Source organism: Cibotium barometz, chromosome 53, assembly GCF_041138505.1.
Source record: "Cibotium barometz isolate CiBa-2024 chromosome 53, ASM4113850v1, whole genome shotgun sequence".
Classification (NCBI taxonomy): Eukaryota; Viridiplantae; Streptophyta; class Polypodiopsida; order Cyatheales; family Cibotiaceae; genus Cibotium; species Cibotium barometz.
In genome coordinates, this window is record NC_141098.1 from 7,376,182 (window position 1) to 7,402,377 (window position 26,196).

General features: G+C 38.1%; 1 protein-coding gene across 1 annotated transcript; it reads right to left on the reverse strand.

The window, feature by feature from the left end:
• Nucleotides 1–3,046: 3,046 nt before the first annotated feature.
• Nucleotides 3,047–10,063, reverse strand: LOC147608239 (ABC transporter G family member 1-like). The gene is made up of 12 exons (XM_086789398.1): nucleotides 9,694–10,063; nucleotides 9,503–9,582; nucleotides 9,245–9,394; nucleotides 8,540–8,679; nucleotides 8,292–8,463; nucleotides 5,607–5,693; nucleotides 5,198–5,335; nucleotides 4,920–5,117; nucleotides 4,691–4,777; nucleotides 4,256–4,528; nucleotides 4,027–4,134; nucleotides 3,047–3,665 (listed from the first exon to the last, which is right to left on the reverse strand). The coding sequence occupies exons 1-12, from the start codon at nucleotides 9,905–9,907 to the stop codon at nucleotides 3,330–3,332; spliced, it is 1,983 nt and encodes a 660-aa protein (XP_086645524.1). The 5' UTR covers nucleotides 9,908–10,063; the 3' UTR covers nucleotides 3,047–3,329.
• Between the last annotated feature and the right edge of the window lie 16,133 nt (nucleotides 10,064–26,196).

Genomic DNA, 26,196 nt, shown 5'->3' on the forward strand with positions numbered 1-26,196 from the left:
GGATTAGATTGAAAGACTTTTTATTGAAAAATAAGGACCTAGACAAGTAAAGCTTATCATGCCAAATTCAAGAAGACCCATTCTTTAAGAAGTATACAGATAAGAAACTCTACAGAAGAGGTGGTCTCTTTAAGATCCTTAAGAATGACTAGTACGAAGTATTTATACGTGATTAGGCTTAAATTCTTAGAGTTAAAAATGGCCATCCTTTTATGAAAGAGCAAAGATTGATCATATCCTTGGAAAGACTCGCAAAGAAGGGAACATTCTTGAGAAGACCTTGCGAAGATATAGTACAGCTAAACGAATTCGAAGTTTTGACTAGAGAGTTGTGATGTCTCATTGAGATTGTGATGGTTTACTCTACTTCATCTGAGAGGTACATCACATGAAGGCGATCGCAAAGACCTTGTCCCCTCTCAGTTTAATGTGGGTGCACTCGTAACATGTTTGGTGTAAGGACATGAAGAAACTCCGAAGTGAAAAGACAAGGAAGTACCTGGTGTGATTGAGTATGTGTACTTGTACTTGATAGGGCTCCTGGCATTGATACTTAAAGTGTTCATGCTGATGAGATCGGTGATGACAAATTGAAGCGATGTCTAGGATTTATTGACATTTGTGTTGAGGTAGATGTGATATTATAGGGCTCCTCTGATCATCATGATGGTCGAGGAGTGTTTGGGCTCATTAAGGAGATTTTTGTGGTGGGTAGATTGTAAACTCTTGTTTTATGTAAGTGGTGTGTGTGAGTAAATGGACAATTTCAGTTATGGGTGTGTGAGTTCACATTGGCTCCATAGGTCTAGTGGTGGGTGGAAGGCTAGACCCATGGGATTGGATGGGGCTAGGGTGAGCCTATAGATCTAGTCGAAATAGAAAAAAAGATTAAACACTTGAAAGTGGGTCACTTTGTGCCCTGCGAAGCGAGTACTTTCTAAAACGAAACAAATTTATCTTTTGGAGCGAGAAAAACTTGGAGGAGTAAATTAGTTGGCAAGTCATAAATAAGGATAGACACATTGCCTTCATAATCGAGGAGTCAAGACATCTTGTTAAGCTCGGAGGAATCCTTCATCTTTCCAACCTGAGGATTTCTCTAGTTAAACTGAGAGGATCTGATAGGATAGCCTGAGAAGATCTCTTGTTAGACTGAGAGGATCTGACACGATAGCCAAGCGTTAGGATATTGTGATATGAGGCCCCGAATGAGTCGCTCTACCCTTAATATGATTACGTTGCCATACATAGAGGGGCCAGGTGTGTGGTACCTCTCTCATGGAGGCAACCCCCTTTTTCCATTAACAAAGTTGGCAAGGTTTTTAGTGATGTCGCTCTTTTTGGTCCTACCTATAACGGGACTATGTGAGGAGTGCTTGTTTTGGGACAATCAAAGTTTCTGTGGTCAATGATCAAGCTATCCAACGGTATAGGATTTTTTGGCAAATTTTTTGGGATGTAGAGTAGATTTGTTTTGAATAGCATTTATTGTTTGTACACCCATAAGGTGTCATTACATTTTGATTAATATTTATTGTTTGTGTAAGTTCGAAAAAAAAACATTAAACCACAGTCAGTCCCTAGTCTGTCAGGGTCGGCGGGCCTGCTGGAAGCCCACTTAGCCCAGTTTGAGTTGAGAAAGGCCGGAAAATCAACCATCAGAGAGGGGGAGGGTTATTGTGCATTCAATCCCTGTCTGCTCTCATCCCTCTAAAGCAGCCAAGAGCAGCGCCAAATGAGGTCCACAACCAGCCTTGATTCTTACAAATCAGAGAGCACCTTTTGCAACTCAGCATTGGTCTCGGCTGCTTTTGGGTCACGCAGTTGTTTAACTATTTTTAATGAGATGGTTATAATCTTAATCTTTATGCTTTTCAAGCTTTGGAGACGTCGCGTAAGTTCAATTACTATTAGACTTCAAACAAAACGTGGGCGGGCCTTGAAGGGCATAATATTAACCATATTTCTTTGCTTTTTTTTAATAACAAAAATAGGTATGTATTTATAGACAAGTGTGCTTTACAAAAAGATCTTCGTACAACTTCCCCACAGCCCTCCGTCCCTGTTGAGAAGATCACATATCAAGTCCCAACTCAAGTCACTATTCTCCCCATACTAAGTGACAAACTCCAAAGGGCTTCACTTCATAAATCCTTCTAAATTGCGTGTATATTTCCTTGCTTTTTTAAGTGAGAAGGGTACATTCAACAACTTTTCAAAATTAAGTTTTTCTTTGCTTGTAAGTGATGGCCTTGAGGAGACCATTTGCAAGTGGTATTTTACAATGATATAAAGTTATAAAATTATCAAACTCCACCCCATTTTTTTTCAAAAAGACAAGATGTTTCAAAACCAAACCTCATAAATATCAAAACCTTGAAACCTTTGACAAATACATGTGAAGGGGGCCTTAGGGAATGCTCAAGTTATTTCCAACCTTAAGTTTGGAAATGTTTGTCAAAACTCAAGATAGGAGCTTCCAATTTACAGGTTATTCTTTTTGCCCACTTTTGCATCTAAAATCATCTTTGATTCATGTTAAAGACTTGTTTACTAGACTCAACAAAAGCTAGATCATCTACAATATTATCCTTATCACCTAGTGTCTTTGGATGACATAAAAATTTTTGATATACTCTAGACCTTTTGGTAGTATGATGTCACTAGTAAACAAACTTGTTATTAAATGATTAAATATAGCTTTGCATATTGACCAATATTTAGGATTTCATAAGATGAAAGACTCAATAGTATAGGTAATCTAGTTTCCTTTTGTGATTGTTTACATAACATTTTGATGTATAATGAGCTTTTGGTGTATTTCTTGTGTATTGCTTGTTATGAGATGATCATGCTCACGAAAAAGCCTTTGGATATCTCTTAAAACTAACTCAAACAGTAGAGTGGAACACTCTCTCTCTCTCTCTCTCTCTCTCTCTCTCTCTCTCTCTCTCTCTCACACACACACACACACACACACACACACACGCACGCACACACACAATCGAGAAGGGTACTTGAGTAGTCAATAAATAAAAAGGTATGAAAGAAGGGTTTTATTAAATCTCATATGATTTAGCATGGTAAGGGCATACAAGTTACAAGTGGGGATACAAAGAATGAAACTTGCCAATATCTACATGTATTTGCATATGTTGAAATCATGTAGATTCAAATTAATAGTGACTCTAATCGAAGTAAAGATCTACAATGTGCGTGAAAGAAAAATCTATGTGACAGTTATAATGTTGGGATCAGGGTTACATGAATTTTATACAATTCATGCTTCAAGGTTCCTACTGGAGTGCCTACACTGTTATAGCCCATTCTCAAACAAATGTACTTATAGTGACCAAGTCAAGGTCTTGATGGTGATCAATGTCACTAAGTGCAACAAATTTGTCACAAAAATCCCTTGTAATCACCGCCTTCCTTGCCTTGATCTTGTGCATGATCATAGGAAAATTTTCTCTAAGCTTCATAGAAAAGAAGAAGATGATTCGATAGGTTATGGCCATGCACAAAAGAACAAAGGTTGCCCACCATTTAGAATAAAGCATGTCCATTTGGAACATGGTGCGGACAATATCCTCCCCGGCAAGTGGGGGTCCTCCTGCTATATTATTCTCAAATTGAAGACCATTAAAATCATTGTTGTAGAAGGCCTATTTACAAGAAACAATGAGAGGTTATTCGCATGATTGAAATCTTAATAGCTTTTCTACACTCAAATGATCCAATTCTTTAATCATTTTACTATAATCAACTCTATGATCATCACATTTGGGCTCAATACACAACTAATCCTTGCTCATCCAACTCCATGGATGGGAACTCATGGTAGGTAAGGTTGTGTAGCTAGCCCTACGCCATGGCAATTGGCCTACAGGAAGGGCCCCATCCAATTCCACGGACCTGTGGATTCATGTGTAGGTAAGTTTATGTAGCTAACCTTATGCCATGGCGATTGTCTTACAAACCACATTACTAGTATTAAAAATAAAATTTACATCATTATCCTCTTACCTTATTAGTCCATGTGTTAAAAGATATGTATGAGAAAGGATATCGCCATATAGGCTTAGGTAACTTGTCTAGACGACAGAAGAAACCTCCAGTGAGAGAGTAGATGCCCTGCCATTTGCATGCCCACATAACCAAACAAAACATAGTTTAAAATTGAGCTTTCTATCCTTATCAAAATTGTAAATAAATTATATTATTAAGAATGTAAAATATCTCAAAATTATATTACCATGATTCCACATGTTGCCATCATGCCCGAGAGGTAATCTGGTACTAAACTTGCAATGGACATTAGCAAACCCTCCACAGCTAAAAGACAAGCTAACAACGAGATAAAGAAGTATACAAAGTGGCCTAACCCAGGGTGTAGGCCACTAAGTATATACACTATTGCCCCCGGAACAAGAGATATGAGGAAAATAAATGGGAAAGATGATGTTGTGTTTGCTACAACAAAAGCTGCAACTCCATAGTGCCCATTCAGTCTATCTCGAGTGAAAATCTTTGCACAAGAGACAACATCACACCCCATTAGAAACAATTTTTACCCCATTAGAAAAGGCTTGAATAGCTTTTGAGTCTAATGAGATGATTCTTCAATGACTTGATTTTTTACAAAAATTGTAGTAGCTAAGCTAACTAAGTTGAGAGAGATTTTAAGTACCTTCATATCCTCTACAAAGGAAGGGAAGCTCATCATTCCAATCATAGTTAAAAATGAGGTGAGAAACACAAGGAGGGATGCCCTTGCCTGTGCAAGCCATGTATAGGCAAATTGTTAATATATCTTACTACTATATGCCTAGATTAAGGATAGACAAAGAATTATATATTACTACTCTATGCCTAGAAATAAATCCTTTGCAAGTGGCAAAATTGGGGAATTTCTATACCTGAATAGCATTGTAAGAAAGGCCAACTTTATAAAAAATTGTCCCCACCACAATGGACAACAATACATATGCACAAAGTCGAAACCAGTAGTAGGTCAAGTCACGTCGCATGTGTGTAAATGATCTAGACGTCAAATAAAAGGCTTGTGTGTAGAAATCAACACCTCCAGATGTAGCACCTTTCAAAATATCACCTTCCTAACATTTTACACAATAGAATAGTTAGTTATGTGACAACCCAAAAAACACATTGAAACTAATTGTATGCCTAATTTTACCTTTCTCGAAGCTTCTTGTATTTTAGCATCAACAAAAGTTTTAATGCTAGATTCTTTATAAAACTTGATAAGAACTTGGGCATTTTTTGATGTGGTATTCCTTGTGGCTTTCTGCATCTCTGTATCATAACAGTGCATCTGAAAAATTTGCCAAGTTTTAATTTCAAAACTTGTATGTACCAATGAAAAGTTTAAGTTATTTCCATTTTAGCTCACAAATCTTTATGGATAAGGCAACATACTAGTTCACTTGTCTGAAGGTGAAGAGGAGGACCCGCCATAGTGAAGGCTAGCCAAAAAACATGGGTGCAAAGTGCACATAGACATTTACTAAGAGGACAACACCTTGCTAAGAAAAGAGAGAAGAGATGGATAACAATTTTGTTAGATGCAATATTGCCTTGCCTACCTCTTCAAAGTCAGAATTTATGATCCAAAGAAAATGATCTGAAGGGTTCCTAAAAGTTGGGCAAGGGAAGCCAGCATCATCAAATATCTGCATGTGCCAAAGGTAATATATGTAAAGTTTTATAGATAACAAATTTTTGGATTGCAATACTAATAAGGGAAAAACATGCCAGAGTTCCACAATTTTGGATTACAATAATAATCATGCTAGAGCTCTACATTGATTTTGTAAAACATACAACATACTTACAATTAAATTAAATTAAAACACAATATAACCTACCTTTTATTAAATTACATTGATTTTGTAAAACATACAACATACTTACAATTAAATTAAAACACAATATAACCTACCTTTTATTATGGGATAGTGGGAGGTTATGATGGAGAGAGAGAGAGAGAGAGAGAGAGAGAGAGAGAGAGAGAGAGGGAGCGGACGGGAAACTTAGATATAGGAATGATTTTTCTAAAAATGTATGAGATAGTAGGTTATATATACAAGATAAAAGAAAGAGAGAGGATCTAGAGGAATCCACCTCTACAAAAGCATTTAATAGAGTTCAACAAAAGTTAAATGAGGTATTGTAAAAAGGAAAAATAACTATAAAAACTACACCCTCCTTGCAAGAAAGGCACACCCTCCTTGCAAGAAAGGCATGATTTTTCCAAACCAAGATATGAATAGAGGTGGAATCTCACATTTCATGTGTTCATCAAAGTATTAAGTTTACAAAACATTTGCCATTGATTATTATTTTTTGTACATAAGATAGAGGGAACTAGATAACAACATTTATAATAATAGCCATGGTTGATGTGTTTGAGGAAAGCCTCTATAAATGGAGAAAAATGTCATATCCATACAAAATAATGGACATAATGCATGTTTCCTAAAATTTTAAAAGAGCTAGACCCCTTTCAACCTTGTAATGAATCTAGCCACCTCCTAAACGTATACTTGAGAAAGGAAGAAGATTACCCTAATTCATGCTAATGTTGCTTCTACCTTCACTGTGAAACATCCTAGCTAGATTTCTTTGGCATGCTCACAAATTGCAATCATTCTCTAGAGAAACTCTTTTGGGAAGTCTAGTTCTTGAAGCATGTTAAGAATCTTCTTGCATGGGAAATTGCCAAAAGCTTTATAAAGTCCATAAAAAAGTAGAAGACTCTATAAGAACAAGCATTCCATTCCTTAGTTATAACCCTTAAAGGTGGAGATAAGGTCCAAAGTGGAATAATTCTACGTAGAACTAAATGTGTCCTCTTTCCAACTTGTTATTCCCCTTTGCAAGTTTGCTAAAAAAACTAGCATCATTTTTTCGTACACAACATAAAGTGCACTAGACAACAACATTTATAATAGCAGCCACGATTTATGTGTTTGAGTAAATCCTATAACTAGAGAGAATGATGTCATTTCCATAAAAAATTTATGGACATATTGTCTATATTGAGAATAGAGCTACACCCCTCTCGACTTGTAATAGCATATATGGGCTATCTTTTTTGTCTTTAAATTATCTTCTGTTCTTCTATTAAAACATCCCTCACATGAAGGAGTTCAAAGAATGTCCTAGAAAAATTAAGCTTTATTGAACCTTACTTATAGAGTCAAAGTGGAACCATGGATTCAATCTAGACCATAATTAAATTTCTTTCAATTGTAAAATTTAATGCAAAAAAATATTTTGTTTTAGTCCTTCTTGCTTTTCAAAAATTTGAACTTATTTTATTTAGTTTCGAATCCTCACGAGCCGCAAATATGTATTCTCTCTTCAAGCTTTTTCAGACTAGAAAATGGATGATGCCAAGTCCTTCGCCACACAAGTTCAAATTCTTATAATTTAAAATCAACATATTACTATATATAAAAAAAGCATTAAAACTATTAACTATAGATTCTACACCATAGATTGAGTTTGATGGTTAGAAATACATGCTTTTAGGGGAAACAAGGTATTGAATAGTTCTTTGTGTGGTTACAATTTAAATATTTGGAAAAAAGGTTGTGTGGCTAAAATTAAAATATTTCAAAAAAAAGGTGTTTTTTTCAAAAGGTGCCTTTTCTTGGCATGATTGGTGAAAAGATCGGTCTTAGTGATGCAATTTTTTTTGTAGAGCCCCATTTCAATAAAATACTAAGAAGAATGTTATTACTTAGAAGGGTTTCGAGAATTACTAAAAGTTTCCATATTGTACGCAATGACATGTGCATGAGGTCCACGTTTCTCTCTCCCTTTTCTACTTCTTACTCTGTATTATGAAATTTTTTAGTACTTTTCTTTTTTCATGACCACAAATTTGGAATAAAATTGCATGGTATTCATTTATTTATTTGATCTCTTCAGTCATTTTGTCCTTGATTTCCTTCAATCATTTTAGCCTTTCGTAGATGTCACTATCTATAAGAACTCTCTCTCTCTCTCTCTCTCTCTCAAAGGGCACATGCCATTAGAGAGAAATTCTTCTCTTATGAGAGATACGCTTTTGTATATTTATTTTGAAAATGAGCTTTTGAACTAGTATTTATAATGGAATTTCAAGATGATCTATTTTGTAATATGATCTTAAACATTGAAAATTAAAAAAATGGAAAATACTTGAATACACTGCTATATAACTTTGATGTTTTGTAATTATTAAATTGTAAAGAGAAAGATTGCAAATAGAAAGAACTAACCTGTTGTGCTTTACTTTTGTCACCAAAGTAAACCATGCGACCCTTACACAACAAACCGAGTTGGTCAAAGAGGCCAAAAGCTTCACTATTGGGTTGATGAATTGCAAGAATGATAGTTCTTTCTGCCTTTGCAAGGGCTCGAAGTCTTTTGACAACATGAATTGAAGCCACACTGCCAATGGTATTATATGAAGCCATGATTCTTGGAGTAAATATATTTGTGATTAATCAAAGGACTTGATTGGTACCTATCAAGGCCACTAGTGGGCTCGTCAAGGAAGAGCAAGGGGGGTTGCTTGATAATTTCAATTGCAATACTCAGACGCCTCTTTTCCCCACCACTTAGTCCTTTGGTGTACCAACCACCCACACGAGTGTTCACACAAGCCTACAACATTTTAATCAACATTGTTAGATAATATGTTTGTTGGAAATTTCCAACAATCTTTATACTTGCAATGGATATAAAAGGCATGTAAATGTGTGAAACGATCTTGAAACAATTTGATTGCAAAGGAAAGGTCTTATTGGCCTATTTATACACCATATATTGGAAAGGTATATATATATATATATATATCACTCAAATGTAATAGTAACTTATGTATTCTCTGTTTCTCTATCTCTCTCTCACTCGAATGTAATAGTAAATTATGTATTCTTTCTTTCTCTATCTCTCCCACATTCAAATGTAATAGTAACTTATGTATTCTTTCTCTCTCTCCCTCTCAAATGTAGTGGTAACTTATGTATGATTTAGAAGGTACATATCTCTCTCTCTCTCTCTCTCTCTCTCTCTCTCCCTCTCAAATGTAACATTAACTTTATGTTTGATTTAAAAGGTACATCTATCTATGTCTGTCTGTCTCTCTCTAGCGTTTGAAAAGGTACGTTTCTTTCTCTCTCGCTCAAAAATGTAATATTCGCTTATGCATGAAGCGGAAGGTACTGGCCTGCAGCCCCATCTCGCGGATGCTGCGTTGCACTCGGTCCTGCTTCTCGGTGAGGCTCATGGCGGCCGGCAGTTGGAGATGGGCCGCGTACAGCATAGTCTCGTACACGCTCAGCGTCGGGATGAGCGAGTCGTCCTGCATCACGTACGCCTGCATGAAACTGGACGCGTTAAAAGTTTGAAACGATTCTTAAATCAACGATGTATGATTTTCGAAATAAATTGAATAATTCGAATACGGAAAAAAATAATCGCCAACCAGGTTGCCGTACGACAGCCGCTGCTTCCTCCCGTTGGCAAGAATCTCACCTTTCTCCATGAACGCATTGCCCAGCCTCCCTTCACGGATCGAAAAGCGGTAAATAGTTATGATTTGGAACACTGTATTCAATTTGAGGAAGCTTATTAATGCACGTATTAGGTTAATTGGGTGATTTATGCCAGTAATACCTGCGATTGCGTTGAGCAGAGTGGATTTGCCACTGCCGGAGGAGCCCATGAAGGCCACGAGGCCACCAGGCTCTGCATAGCCCGTGACATCCTGCAGCAAGTAGCGTGCTTGGCCCGTGGCATCCCGCGCCTTTACACTCACATCCCGCCAGCTCAAGAAAACCTTACTGGAGCTTGGGATCTCGGCCATGGCGCCAACAATTATAAACTTCATGTTGAGCTAGCCCGGCCTTTTATCAGCTTCAAGATCTGATGAGGCCGCCCGATGGTCATGGAACGCATGGAAAAAAACGGTCAGCTGAGATTTTAGAAATTAAAAAATTCGAGCGTTCATTATTGGTTGGAAAAAAACATCTTAGTCGAGCGCCGAAGTCTGTAGGAAATCGGCGCTGGAAATAGATTCTCGTGCGGATATATATTTTTGCGTGCGGAAATTGGTTTTGAGTCACGACAGAGAGATGGTTTTGGCGCGTCACGTTACCATATAGCGGATTTTCTCATGTGCCAACAAACACGTGTTTGACGAAATCTGTAGCGTGTACCTCCATCAATCCACATCTTCGTTTTAAATTTCGCGCATTCCTCAGATTCCTCACTTCTCAACCTCAGAAATCCAAACTTTCTACGTTTCATGTCGAGTCACTCTTGACGTTTCATCCAACTTGGTTCAATTGTAAAAGGTCGTCTTTTTCGTTAAGTACACTTTCAAGAAAACTAAGGACGCCCCACATTCCCACTTGACGTCTCCCTCTTTAATTATTGCTCATGCCATGTCGGTCTAATGGCATGCCATGTTCAGTCTATGGCAAGTGAGAACCAAGCGTTTGCGTTTTTGGGCATTTTGGCCCGTAAAATACAGCCACCTATTTATTAGTGGCCATCAGAAAATGAGGTAAATTTTAAAACACGGGCTTATTTTTACTAAACTCATCATTTTGAAGGGTAACCTAGCCCGCCAAAAATCATACTTTGGTGAGAGTTCTACAAGGCCATGTGTGCTTTGTGGAGCTCTCACTGCCAAAGACTTCCAGAATCCTTCACTTGGGCCTTTTTACCCTTCAGATAAGGTTTGCATATGTTCATGTGTAAAGTGGGAGCAGGTGAGGAGCAGGTTTGCATATGTTCATGTGTAATTAGTGGGAGCTCGCCTGTAGAGGCATTGGAGCATGTATTGAAGGTCATGCATGCACGTATTGGAGCTCGATTGGAAATGATTACACTTGGAACCATTTTGAGCTTGTTATGCCATGCGGGGAGCCTCATTTTCATGCTAATAATTTTGAAGAATGACTTTTCCAAATGGAGGAGAACCACTACAAGACAAGGCATTGTGCCTCTAGAACCACACAAGAACAAATGAAGTATAAAAGTGAAAAATTGTGTGATGTAGCTATACACACAGTGCTTATGCATGTAGCTATAAATGTACAACTGTTGTGTTGTAGATTGTAACAAAAAAGATAGGGGCGAAATGGGGGAGAGATGTCTCCCCTATTCTGCCCCTTATATGTGTGTATGTGTGTGTGTGTGTGTGTGTGTGTGTAATGAACATTGAAAACATTTACATATATTCTGCCCCTTATATGTGTGTGTGTGTGTGTGTGTAATGAACATTGAAAACATTTACATATATTGTAACCCCCCCCAAAAAAAGACAAACATTAAGAGTCCAAAAAAGGACATAATTATCATTGATAACCTTGCAAATAACATATACATAAAAGCCCAAGAAAGTTACTAATAGCATACGTGTACATATAAGCCCAAAAAGGTGTTGCAAAAGGACGTGCTACAAAATAAACTCGAGAGAGCAATGTGACATTGAAGCATAGCCTATGTCCTATTACAATGTCCTAATTTTAGGAAGTAAACTAATCTTCATTGTCTTCGTCCTCTCCTCAATGTCATCAACCTCCTCACCATGTGCTACATCTTCACCACTTTCATCCTTATCCTGCATTACATACAATAAAAAATATACAAAGTTAGTGCTCCATCACTTTCAAACAAAGCTTTAATATAAAGAAATTAAAACCATGAGGATCAAGCAGTCTCACCTCATAGTTGCCTTGGTCTTGTGAGATGTCTCCTCTTTGGTTATCACTCCTTATTTTTTAAGCCATTCCCGAGTTTCATCTTCTTTATGGTTTACATATTTCATGATTCTCCCATTCAATTAGACGAGCAACTTACTACCAATTCTTGTAAATAGTTACCAACATGCATAAGAAACAATATGTATAAAAAACATGAAAGTTTCACAACACATAAGCAACAACATACATAATATGGATAAAAAAATCTATAAGAACTTACAAATATTTTGCCTAATAACCCAAGTGTTTTATACCTCATAGACATTATGTGTTATCCTCTAGTATGATAGGATTGGCATTCGAGGACCCCATAAGATGGCAAACTCTAAAAAATTTAGCATGTAGGCATGCATAAGCTTAATGATAAAATAGTGCTACATAATAATACATAAGCTTAACGTGTGAACATGTGGCCTTATATACATAGTTTTGATTGGATCGTCGTCCTGTTTGTATTTAACTCCATGGCCACTCTAAACGTAGAATAAACATAAGCATAAACATAAACATAGAAGCATAAACATGGAAGAAACATAAGTAAAAGCATAGAACAAAAAGCATAAACATAAAAATAGAAGCATGCATAAAGCATAAACATAGAAGAAATTATTATCATGCATAAAGCATTCACATAAACATAAACATGATGCAACATAGGATCACATAACATTTAAGCATAAACATAAACACATAAGCATACACATGAATGACGTAGTATAAAAAAGCATTGGGTTTATAGGGATGAGGCATACTTGAAGAGTTACCTAAAGAGTGGGAATTCCCTAAAGAGTGTATGGCAAGTGAGGATACACGCCACATAAGATAGATGAAATACCTAAACATAGAATAAAAAAGAATAAACATAGAAACGTGCAACATAAGCATAAACATAAAACAAAAAAATAAAAAACCATAAAACAAAAGCATTGAGTTTAGGGTTGGCACCTTACCTCAAGAGCTAGCTAAAGAGTGGGGATTCCCTAAAGAGTCTTTGCATTAATACAAAAAAATTTGTAAGAAGAATTTAGTTTAGTTTTTATTTAATAAAGTTAGGTGGAAAGCGCAAACCCACCACCACAATTACTAACTCAAGACAAACCAAGTGAAGAGAGCTTACCTTTCACATGTCGTTGGGAACCTAGTTGCTTATCCGCCCTCTCATAGAAGACGCAAGGGTCGTTGCAAGATGAGGCTATCTAGTTTTTTTTAGTGGACACCCTTGGGTTTAGCCTGAAAACAAGTATTTTTTCAAGAAGATTAGCCAATCTCTCCTATAGTTAGCCAAGGAGTTTCACTTCAAGGTCTTCTAATGAAACATCATATATAAAGTTTGGCACCTAAAACTATAATTTGATCAAATTTTTAATAATTGCAAATCCCTTTTTCTTTGGTAACCAAAATTGTATAGAGGCCATGTCAGAGGTTTGGATAGGTACACTGAATGTGAGTAAATTGCCTATAACTTTTACATTATTACTCATATAATGTTCTCACTTTGCATATCACAAATTTAAATAACATAGAGCTTAACTTGATTTATTGAGTAATTTTTGATGCGTTTTACTATTTTCTATATTATTTAAAAGGCATTCGAATTATTAAAAAAACATACTATTTTGTCCTTCCACCACATCTACCATTTAAAATGCTCATTTATATGGATCTAGTGATGATTAGATTGGGGAAGATTAGCAAAATGTGAGTCTAAGGTAAAATTACAAATCTAATAGTTGGATTTTTGTAGATTTATTTTGGAAAATTTGTTATGACTGTGAGAGGCCCATTAAATCAATTGCAATTTAATTCTATAAAATCAAATATTGAATCTTTCAATCTCAAAACTCTAGGGATCAATATACTTATTGTCATGAATTTATTAAAAATAATTTGGCTTAATTTGAGTATAGGAAGGTCCATTTTCAATCCTCCCATGTGAAAAATCCCATATTGTGTCCACTCTCCCCTTTTCAAGTCTAAAACCAATCCTAGTTAGGTTTGGAAATCTAGGCTTGTTAAACTTCAAAGCCTAGATATCATGCCATGTGTGAGGCTTGGGTAGGCACAAATCTTATATATGCATATCACTTTATGTCCACATCAGCTTCGAGAGGATCCACATAAGCACCTTGCCACCTCCACCCTCCATGTCAACATGGTCAACCTAGTTGACTTCCCACCTCATCATTAATTCCACATCTTGTTGCCACCCTTGCATGCCACCTCGCACTTGCTGACATGGCATGCCACATCATGGAATTGCCACATCAGCCATAATAGTGCCACATGTCAAGAAAATGCCACGTGGCATGTACGCATGTGACACGTAGCACCTCCTTCTTGCCTTCCCATTTTTTTCAAAAATATATTTTTGAAAAAGTTAATTTAGTATATTTTTAGTAATTTTCAAAAAAAGAGAAATAAAATATAGAATTTTAAATAAAAGATATATATAGCTTATTAATACAAAAGAATTTAAAATCACTAATTTTAAAGGATTATATTTTGGAATTAGATAAATAATATTATTTTTAAAGTTCATGTTATTTAATTTAAAATTTTTAATTTTTAAAATTTAATATTACTTGAAAATATTTTATGTGTAGGATAAAGCTTTGAATAAAATTTTAAAAAAATACATTATAAAAGAAAATGTAGTTATATAATTATATAATAAAGGATATATAAATATTTATTATTAATAATATTAAATTTTAAGTGGATAATAGTTTATCTTTAATTATCTTTATGTTTATCTTAATTATCCAATCAATCTTAGATAGGAAATCCAATGAGATTTGAAGTGGATAACCTATTTTTCCTATATAATCACACATCTCTAGTACTATCCCACACACATCTCTAGTACTATCCCATCATTGAGCCTTTATAATTTTTTCTCTCTTAGCTTTTTTGAGAATGGGTTCTCAAAGTCATAGGAGTCGGAAATGTGATAGGACTAGACTTCCCCCCATCCACCAAGTTCAAGAGGAGGAGAGGAAAAGGGTAGCTCGTGAGAGAAAGAGATAGTGGAGAGCACGCCAACGAGCAACACCTTCCATTTGGCAATGATCCAAGCCTTGCTCCTCCTCTTCCACTTCCTCTCCACTTCCTCTCCCTCTGCCCTCTTCCCCACCAATACCCCTTATTTTAGATAATCCACATGAACCCACCCTTCCTGAGCCCTCTTCCACTTCCTCTCCCTCCGCCCTCTTCCCCACCGATACCCCTTATTTTAGATAATCCACATGAACCCACCGTTCCTGAGCCCCCTTCTCTTCCACCTTCTCTTCCGCAAGAACCCACCCCCCCTCCTTTGGGCACCCATAGTGTGGATAGGAAAGAACTATCAAAGTCAGGGGCGCATCGTCGTTCCCATGCAATCTTCCAATTCTATTTCAAAGTCCTCATGTCTTCATCACAGGCATGCGTGCTTGACGCTTTGATCGATCTGCCCAACATGACCAATTTCATATCGTTTTCTGACATTGGAGGTTAAAAATAGAGAGGAGAGCTGGCATGGCGATGCTACAAAATGTTCATCGTTCCTATACAGTTAACAAGAAGAGGAACTTTGTAGACACTTTGGCTGCTCAACGGGCTATTGTGGAAGCCATAAGTAGCTCCCAAATGAAGGGTAAGGTGAGTGCCACATCTCGCATCCTTTCCATAGCACCACACGCATTTAGAGTTGGGTCTATTAGACGGCAAAGTTTAGATGCCAATGAGGTTGGCGCTTTGTGGGCAAGTAGTGATCGTGTAGCTAGGCATGATCGCCTACTAGATGAAACCACTAGAGCCTTGATAGAAAGTTTTTGGGAGGAAAATGATTGTGCCTTGCTAGTTTTCAAGAAAGCTTTGCGTAAGAGAGTGACAAGAGGAGTGTTCATTGAGTACGGTGCTTGCTTTCTTGAAATGATCCAAACAAAGTTGTATTCTCAGTTTGTGGCATCATATCCAAAGCTTGAAATTGGGCAAAGGTCATTTGAGGGGTGTAAGTCTAGGTTTTTGAGGTACTCAACGACAGCACGACACATGTTGTTGTCGCTACCATGTTGAGCTCCAAATTTTTATGATGTGTTCCGTTCTCTTAGTGGGCATAGAGAGTTGCCTTGTAGTCCTCATGATTTCATCCACTCTCTTTTGTGTGCACGTACGGAGGATGCCCATTTCCATAGGATACCTTGTGTGGAGAGAAATTGCACATCATGTGGTTCACTTGCACATCTATAAATGGTAAATCTTGATGTAAGTGACTAAGAGATAGTTCAATGGCAACGTTATGAGTATGTGACACACCAGCTCCATAGTGGTGGTAGTCCATGAAGTTGCATCTTTTGTGGAAAAACATACACCATGTTGTCACTTCACAACCACATGCAGGGAGCAAATATACCCCTATATACGGCACAGTCATTGTGCCAAGTGGCAGGATCATCAATTCCAAGCATGCCTGGCAGAGTTTCCTATTGGTGTGGTCGTCTCTATGGTTGATTTTGCAGAGAACTACACCTTCACACCATTTCAGGAGATACAAACTGAGTTTTACTTCTCCGAGCAGGTAATGGTTATATTTCATGATATTTGTTTTGTGTTTGAGCTATAATACTTATTTGATACTTTGTGTCCTAATCATCTCTCTTTCTTACCTCACCAGGATTGTGGGATCACACGTGGCCAGGGATGGGTTTGGTCGGATGGCTGTGGTGCACAGTTCAAGTCGTCTCACGACAGTTCTATTGGCTCTACAGGTAGTACGTATGGTTCTCTTAGATTTGCAATTAAACTAAATTCACTAGAATATCTACCACCATGCAAAAAAAAAATAGTGGGTGGCAACACACCGTCCCGCCCATCCGACGTCCAATGGGCAGGACGGTGTGTTGCCAGCCACTATTTTTTTGCATAGTGCCCAAGGGGTCCCCTATGCAAAAAAATAGCGGGTTTGGGTGGGGCATCATTATCATATGGTATTCGATGGTGGTGAAACTTTGCGAGTGGATCCATGAGGCTGATACCCCTTTGTTTGCAAGTTGTCACCACCATTAGACTCAGAATGGGCGGGATGGTGTGCCCACCTGCTACTTTTTCGCATAGCAAGGGGTACCCTATGCAAAAAATAGCGGGTTTGGGTCGAGCATCATTATCATACGATGGCCGATGGTGGTGAAACTTTGTGAGTGGTGGGTCCGTGGGCATAATACCCTTTTGGTTGCAAAGTTTCAGTACCATTAGACGCTGGATGGGCATCAGGGTGTGTTGTCACATGCTATTTTTCGCATAGTGCCCAAGGGGTCCCCTATGCAAAAAATAGCGGGTTTGGGTGGGGCATCATTATCATATGGTGTCTGATGGTGGAAAAACTTTTCGAGCGGTTCCATGGGGAGCCTATCCTTTTTCTTGCAAAGTTTCACACCATCAGATGTCGGATGGGTGGGACGATGTGTTGGCACCCGCTATTTTTCGCATAGTGCCCAAGGGGTCCCCTATGCAAAAAATTACGGGTTTGGGTGGAGCATCATTATCATACAGTGTCCAATAGTGTCCAATGGTGGTGAAACTTTACGAGCAGGTTCATGGGGCTTCTCACCCTCCTCTTGAAATGTTTCACCACCATTGGACGCTAGATGGGCGGGATGGTGTGTTGTCATCTGCCATTTTTCGCAAAGTGCCCAAGGATCTCCCATGCAAACAATAGCGAGTTTGGGTGGGGCATCATTATCATATACGGCTTCCGATGGTGATGAAAGTTTATAAGAAATCCATGGGGCTCCTAGCCCTCTACTCACAAGGTGTCACCACCCCATCGAATACCGGATGGGCAGTATAGTGTGTTGCCACCCACTATTTTTTGACGGTTAGTCCCCAAAGGGTCCCTTATGTAAAAAATAGCAGGTTTGGGTGTGGCATCATTATTATACGATGTTCAACTATGGTGAAACTTTGCGATCGGGTCCATGGGGATCCTAACCCTCCGCTTGCAAAGTTTCAACACCATCGGACATCGTACGGGTGGGACAGTGTGTTACCAGCGCTATTATTTTGCGTAGTGGCCAAGGGGTCCCTATGCAAAAAAAAATAGCGGGTGGCAACACACCGTCCCGCCCATTCAAGAAAGTGTTCTTTCTCTGTTGACCAGGTAGAATACTTGGGATTCATAGTGTCAAAGGATTGGATTTCTCCTGACCCCGCAAAGATCCAAGGAGTGGTAGAATGGCCAGAACCCAAGACAGTAAAGGAAGTGAGAGGATTCCTAGGACTAACCGGATGGTATAGGATCTTTTTACCTAGGTATGCTCAGATAGCATCCCCTTTAACTAACCTTCTCAAGAAGAGTACACTTTTTCAGTGGACTGCAATGTGTCAGAGTACCTTTCACAAGGTAAAGACAACCTTAGTAACCAACCCTCTCCTTAAATTGCCAGATTTTACCAAACCTGATTCCAGTGGGTTTGCCTTAGGTGGTGCTCTGATGCAGGAAGATCATGCAATGGCCTTTGAGTCCAGAAAACTCAGAACACATGAGAGAAATTATACCATCCATGACTTGGAGTTACTCTCAGTAGTTTATGCTCTAAAGTTGTGGAGACATTATCTTTTGGGACAAAGGTTCACCTTGACAGATCATCAAAGTCTGAAGTGGATCTTCACCCAAAAAGATCTCATGCGTTAAAGGAGATGGATGCTGACCCTACATGAATTTGATTTTGAAATTAAGTATCGGCTAGGGCAAGAAAATGTGGTTGTAGATGCACTCAGCAGAAAAGCCTCCTTGCTTGCAGTGGTGTCAAATCCATTGATTAGTGAAGCAAAGGAGAAAATCGTGCAGGATAAATTCTTTGCCCCTATTGCTATCCTTCAGATTGGATGAAGGATGCGTGTATTATAATAATCGGATATGTATCCCCAATGATGAGGGAATAAAGGGAAGAATTTTGAGAGAAGCCCATGATAGCCTGATAGATGGGCATCCAAGGTTTATAAAAACCTATATGTTTGTGAAGAAAAGCTTCTTCTGGCCAGGACTCAAAAAGGATGTGCTTGTCATGTGCGGAAATGCTTGTGCCAAAGAGTCAAGGCAGAGAGAGTCAAGATGACAGGGAAACTGCAGCCTCTAGACATTCCATAGAGATAAAGTGGGAGTGTATCAGTATGGACTTTGTCACTGGATTACCTTCAGTACAATCAAGTTACAACTCCATTTTTGTGGTAGTTGACAGACTAACCAAAGTTACCCATCTGATTCGAGTTAAAGAAACATACACTACAGTAGATGTGCCAGGGTTTTCCTTAAAGAGATCTTCAGATTACATGGCTTACCCAGGAGGATAATAAGTGACAAAGATCCCAAATTCACATCGAAATTCTAGATTGCATTCTTCGAAGTAGTAGGAACTTTCTTGGATCTCAGCACAGCCTATCACCCCAAAACAGATGGCCAAACTAAAAGAGTGAATCAGATAGTAATAGAAGATATCCTCCTAGGATCATGCTACGGTAGGGAACGCAAAAATTGGTTAAGCCATTTGCATCCGGTCGAATTTGCTTACAATGCTTCTTATCCTCGGAGCATTGGGATGAGTCTCAAAGCTTTGTATGGACAAGATTGCCTTACACCGTTGACTTGGTCTGACCCATTGATCAGAGTCAAAATGTCTAGACAAATGCTTGATGACATGGACCAGCAGATGTAATCAATCCGTAAAGATATAAAGGCAGCCCAAGACAGGCAAAAACAGTATGGAGATAAAAAGAGATCAGAGAGAGAGTTTGAAGAATCGGATATGGTCTTCATTCGAGTATGACTGAAAACAAGTTCCTTGTCCTTAGGGAAGTACAAGAAGCTCTCTCCTAGATACTGTGGGCCATATGCTGTTATAAAGAAAGTGGGCGATCTAGCCTACAAACTTCTTGTGCCTCCCCATGTCAGTTTGCTTAAGAAATATGTACCCAACCCGAGTCACGTGCTTGATGAAACAATTAATCTCTCTAACTCCAGGCCAGATGGTTCTCCAAGCTGAGGAAATCCTTGACATTCGGGAGTAGATTCTCAAGAATAGAGTCCTCAAAGAATTGTTAGTAAAGTGGAAGTTCTTCCCTCTAGAAGACGCCACACCTGGGAGAAAGAAGAAGAGTTGGCGAAGGATTACCCCCACTTTGCGAGATGAGGACATCTCGCGTTTTTCAAGTGGGAGGGGATGTAAGATTCCTCCTCAGCCTAAATAATGAATAAGCCTTTACTTCATTACCCTGTAATCATTCCATGTTTCTGAATACAAGAAAATATTATTTTTCCTTGTTTTTGCCTAGTGAGATGAAAATTTTTAGAGAGTGGTAATTCAATATTAAGATATTTTTGGATATATAAATTCTACAAATATCAAAAATATGTTTCCTTGAAACAAAAAATCAAAATAATTTTCCAAGGTTCAATTTGAATTAATTAAAAATTATTTAAAAGATCTTAGCCTAAGAGTCAAGATTTTCTAAAAATTTTGGGGTCAAGATTTTTTGAAAATTTTGGATTATGGTCCAATTAAGGTTCCTATGGGCCAATAAGATTAATCCAAGTGTTGGGATGAGATAAATCTAATGAGTAAAAGAAAATACCCAAAATGATTAAATGCCCACATAAGATGGAGAGTTGACTGAGTACAGGATTTATTAGTTGAAAATAATGAAATATTACTAAAAAAATTAGATATTTTGGAGTAATCATACCATTTTGACACCTTGGTAAGGAAAGGGGGAGCCTTCAAGGAGTTACCTAATTCACATGTGTGGAGGAGTTTTAAACTAAAAAATAATAAGATATTTTTATCTCTCCTCTCTCCTGGATCAAAACCAAATAAAAAAGAGAGCCAAACTAGTCCAAATTTTGTCCAAATTCTACCAAACTGAAGTTTGAAAATTCTAGAACTTAGTTGGACTGAATTAGTGGCCTCCCTCACCTATAAATAGACCCTCATTCTTTTGTATTCTCATTTGTGAACTAGACCATGCCAATATTACTCTAAAATAAGCATATTTTCTATTATCCTCTAAAATCCTCTACAATTTGGAGAAATTGGAGCTTCTCTCTCTCTTCAACCTTCTTTGGAGTCTTCATCAACATACTAAACCAATTGATTGGTTGGGGGCCTTTCCTTAGAGGAAAGAATCAAGCAAAATAAGAGGTAAAGTGTGACTTTATGGTCTTTTTCTTAATCTCTAAATGTTTCTCACTTCTCAACCCCTCTCAAGCTTGAGAAGTATTCAATTGAATGGATCTTTAATGCAATTGAAGCTCTCTAAAGAATTTTAGTGATAAATCTTATAAAGTTTCCATTTATGCTTAAATTAAAATATTTTTTTCAGCATATCTCTCTCTCCCCCAAAGAATGGTCATTCCTATGATAAATTCTATATTCAAATGATGCTTCTCATGAAGCAATTCTCAAATCTAAAAGTAATTTCTATGCTTGTCAAATTGGAGACCAAAGAAGTGGCTTTGTAATGCTTTTAGGCTACTTAATTTATGAAAAACTTAGGAATCAAGTCCATAATTGGATATTGATCCAAATGATAGGTATTATATCATACTGTATTACTAAAACTTTATGCTTTCAAAATTATTAAAAATTATCAGTAATAACACAGCGGAGCTATGGTAAAATTTCTTGAAAATTAACACATAAATCATTTTCATACATAATATGTAAAGAGGACTTCCTACCATATTCTAGGATTAATCATCCTAGGTTAATTGAATATTTCTCATCATCATAACCATGTAAAAATTAAATTTTATGTTTATACATAAATAGTTAATAAGAAAAAAGGAGAATTTCTAGTCATTCATTTTTATGATAAAAGAGAAATTCCCATGACAATAGAATTCCATGTAGTCTAATGAGGAAAGAGAAAAATTTGGAATACTAAAATAATGGATATTTTTTAAAAAAATTAAAGAAGAATTTTAGTTAAATTTATTTTTATGCATAGATAAATTTAAATGATGAAAGAGGAGTTCCCACCATAATTGGAATTCAACCATTTAAATGAGAAAAATGGAATTTCTAGTGTAAAGGAATTAATGGAGATTTTTATTTAATTTTTAAGAGAAAATTTAGATAAATTTATCTTTTTGCATAGATAAATTTAAATGATTAAAGAAATAGCGGTTTGGGTGAGGCATCATTATCATACAGTGTTTGATGGTGGTGAAACCAAAAAATTGTGGGTTTGGGTGGGGTATCATTATCATAAGGTGTTTGATGGTGGTGAAACTTTGCGAGTAGGTCCATGGGGCTCCTACCCCAGTGCTCAGAAAGTTTCACCACCATCGAATGCCAGATGGGCGGAACAGTGTGTTGCCACCCGCTACATTTCACAACAAACTGCCCAAGGAGTCCCCTATACAAAAAATAACGGGTTTGGGTGGGGCATGAGTATCACATGGTGTCCGATGGTGGTGAAACTTTGCGAGAGTGGGTCCATGGGGCTCCTATCCCCTCCACACTCAAATTTTCACCACCATCGGACCCCAATGGGTAGGATAGTGTGTTGCCACCCATCTCGCTATTTTTTCGCATAGTGTCCAAGGGGTCCCCTATGTAAAAAATAGTGGGTTTGGGTGGGGCATCATTATTATATGGTGTCCGATATATGGTGGTGAAACTTCACTACCATCAGACGCTGTATGATAATGAAAATCCACCAAACCTGCTATTTATTGCATACGGGACCCCTTCACTTGCAAATTTTCACCACCATTGGACGCCGGATGGGCGGGACGGTGTGCCCGATATTTTTTCAAATAGTTCCTAAGGGGTCCCCTATGAAAAAAATAACAGGTTTGGGTGGGGAATCATTATCATACGGTTCTGATGGTGGTGGCTACTACCCCTCCGTTCGCAATGTTTCACCACCATTGGACACCGGAGGATGGGTGGGACGGTGTGATGCCACCCACTCGCTATTTTTCGCATACTGCCCAAGGGGTCCCCTATCTAAAAACTAGCGGGTTTGGGTGGGGCTTCATTATCATATGATGTCCGATGGTGGTGGTGAAACTTTGTGAACTGAGGGGTATTAGCCCCATGGACCACCATCATCAGAAACCATATGATAATGATGCCCCACGCAAACCTGTCATTTTTCGCATACGGGACCCCTTGGGCACTATGCGAAAAAATAGCGGGTGGGAACACAACGTCCCGCCCATCCGGCATCTAATGGCGGTTAAACTTGGTGAGTAGAGGGTTAGAAGCCTCGTGGAAACGCTCCCAAATTTTCACCACCATTATATGATGTGTGATAAAGATGCCCCACCCAAACCCGCTATTTTTTACATAGGAAACCCCTTGGGCACATTGCTAAAAAAGAGCAGCCCAACGGGTCCCCTATGCAAAAACTAGTGGGCTTGGGTGGAGCATCATTGTCATAATGTGTCCGATGGTGGTGAAACTTTGAAATGGATCCATGGGCCTGCTACTCCTCTACTCATAAACTTTCACCACCATTGGATGGCGGATGGGTGAGACGGTGTGTTGCCACCCACAATTTTTTGCATAGTGCCCAAGGAGTTTCCTATGCAAAAAATAGTGGGTTTGGGTGGGGTATCATTATCATACGGTGCTGGATGGTGGTGAAACTTTGTGCTAGCTCCATCGGGATCCTACCCCTTTTCTTGGAAAGTCTCACCACCATCGGACACTAGATGGGTGGGACGGTGTGTTGCCATTCACTATTTTTTCACATAGTGCCCAAGGGTCTCCTATGTAAAAAATACCGGGTTTGGGTGGGACATCATTATCATACGGCATTGGTGGTGGTGAAATTTTGCGAGCCATGGGACTACTACCCCTTGGCTTGCAAAGTTTCACCCCACGATCAAACACGTGGATGAGTGGGACGGTGTGTTTCCACCCGCTCTTTTTTCGTATAGTGTCCAAGGGGTCCCCTATGCAAAAAATAGCGGGTTTGGGTGGGGCATCATTATCACACGATTTTCAATGGTGGTGAAACTTTAGGAGTGGCTCCAAGGGGCTGATACCCCTATGCTCACAAAGTTTTACCACCATCCGACAGGGATGGTGTGTTCCCAGCTGCGTAATCCCCAAGGGGTCCCCTATGAAAAAAATAGCAGGTTTGGGTGGGGCATCATTATCATACGATTTTCGATGATGGTGGTCTATGGGTCTAATACCCCTCAGTTTGCAAAATTTCACCACCATTAGACACCGTATGATAATGATGCCCCACATAAACTCGGTAGTTTTTGCATAGGGGACCCCTTGGGCACTATGCAAAAAATAGCGGGTGGCAACACACATCATGTTGCCCAGGGCGTCCAATGGTGGTGAAACATTCCAGAGAGGAGCCACCATCAGAAATCGTATGATAATGATGCCCCAACATGCTATTTTTTGCATACGGGACCCCTTAGGCACCATATGGGGCTACTACCCCTCTACTCACAAAGTTTCACCCCACTATCAGACATCGGATGGGCGGGATGATGTGTTACCACCGGCTATTTTTTGGCAGAGTGCCCAAGGTGTCCTCTTTGCAAAAAATAGCAGGTTTGGGTGGGGCATCATTATCATACGGTGTTCGATGGTGGTGAAACTTTACGAGCGAGTCCATGGGATACTACCCCTCCGCTTGCAAAGTTTCACCACCATTCGAATGCATGATGGGTGGGACGGTGGGTTGCCACACCCGCTATTTTTTGCATACTTCCCAAGGGGTTACCTATGCAAAAAATAAAGGGCTTGGGTGGGGCATCAGTATCATACGATTTCTAATGGTGATGGTCCATAGGGATGCTACCCTTCTTGTAAGATTCCTCCCTCTAGCTTTTGAGGTATGCAGGTGTAAGAACCTCCCCTTTTGATCTTCTAATTATTCCCCTCTCTGAAATAAAAGAAAGATCCTTTTTTACCCTATTTTGTCCTTGAGAGAGAAAATGTCTAGAGGGAGGTAATTCAAAATTGAGATATTTTTGGATATAAAAATCCTCCTAGTGTCTAAAATGGTTTCCCTTGAAACAGAAATTCAAAAAGAACCTTCCAATGTGCAATTGGAATTAATTGAAAAAAGGTCAAAAGGATCTTAGCCTAAGGGTCGAGATTTTCAAAAAAAAAAGATTATGATCCAATTAATGTTCCTATGGACCAATAAGATTAATCTAAATGTAGGGAGGAGATAAATTGAAGAATAAAAGAAAAACCCCTAAAAATGAGTAAATGCTCATATAAGATGAAGAGTTGATTGAGTACAAGGTTTATTAGTTTAACATTAAGAGATATTTAGCAAAAATGATGCATTTTTTACACCTTAGTGTGGGGATCTCCCCTCATGAAGGAGGCACCTATTTCACATGTATGAAAGAGTTTTAAACTAAAAAGTAATGAGATATTTTTATCTCTCCTCTCTCCTATTTCAACTAGATCCAAAAAGTAAGCTAAACTGACCCAAAAATGGTGAAAAATTGACCAAACTGATCTGGAAAATTCTAGAATCAGTTTTCTTGGTTAGAGGCTCACTTTTTCCTATAAATAGAAGCCTCCCCATTTTGTAAAAGCTTAATGGTGTTTATGCACTGTTACTCTACTCCTACCCAAAGCCATTTACATTGAATTTTCTTGATAATTCAATTGTTTTTGGCTTAATCCTCTCCAAAGTAACTAGTGGCCACTCTTGCTTCAAACAAGAGTAGAACCCTCAATCCCTCATGCCAAAGGAAAGCTTACAACTCCATGTAAGCTAAATTTTTCTTACTTTTTACTTTTAAATCTATGGTTTTCTTGATTTTCTTGTTTTATAGTTGATTGAAGTAAATTGTAATGCTAGGCCTTGATGAAAAGGCCACCCCCTTCTCTTCTTTACAATTCAGCCCTTCTTTATCCTAGAATGATTAACAAAAAGATTAATTAAACTTTTCTTATTGTTTACTCTCTTGGAAATCAAAAATTGTGTAGATTAGAGTCCTTTACATCTAATTGGGGTTAATTTAAGTTGAAAATAGAATGATAAAAATGAGAAATGGTCAGCCATACAAAGGAGGTTATGGCAAAAATTTCTAGAATTTTATGGAAAATAAAGTTTATTTTTAAGTTATTCCAAAAGAGTAATTCCCACCATTTGTGCATTCTAAAAGAAATATTCTAATTTACTCCACGTACATATTCACCTATGAATATGCACGGATATCAGTGATATTAATTATTAAAATTGATTTTATGCATAGAAAGATGCATAAAGGAATTATTTTTATTTCAAAAATGTTATTTTCATTAAAATTGATTTCATGCATAGAAAGATGCATAAAGGATTTAGTTTTTATTTCAAAAGTGTTATTCTCATTAAAATTGATTTCATGCATAGAAAGATGCATAAAGGATTTATTTTTATTTCAAAACTA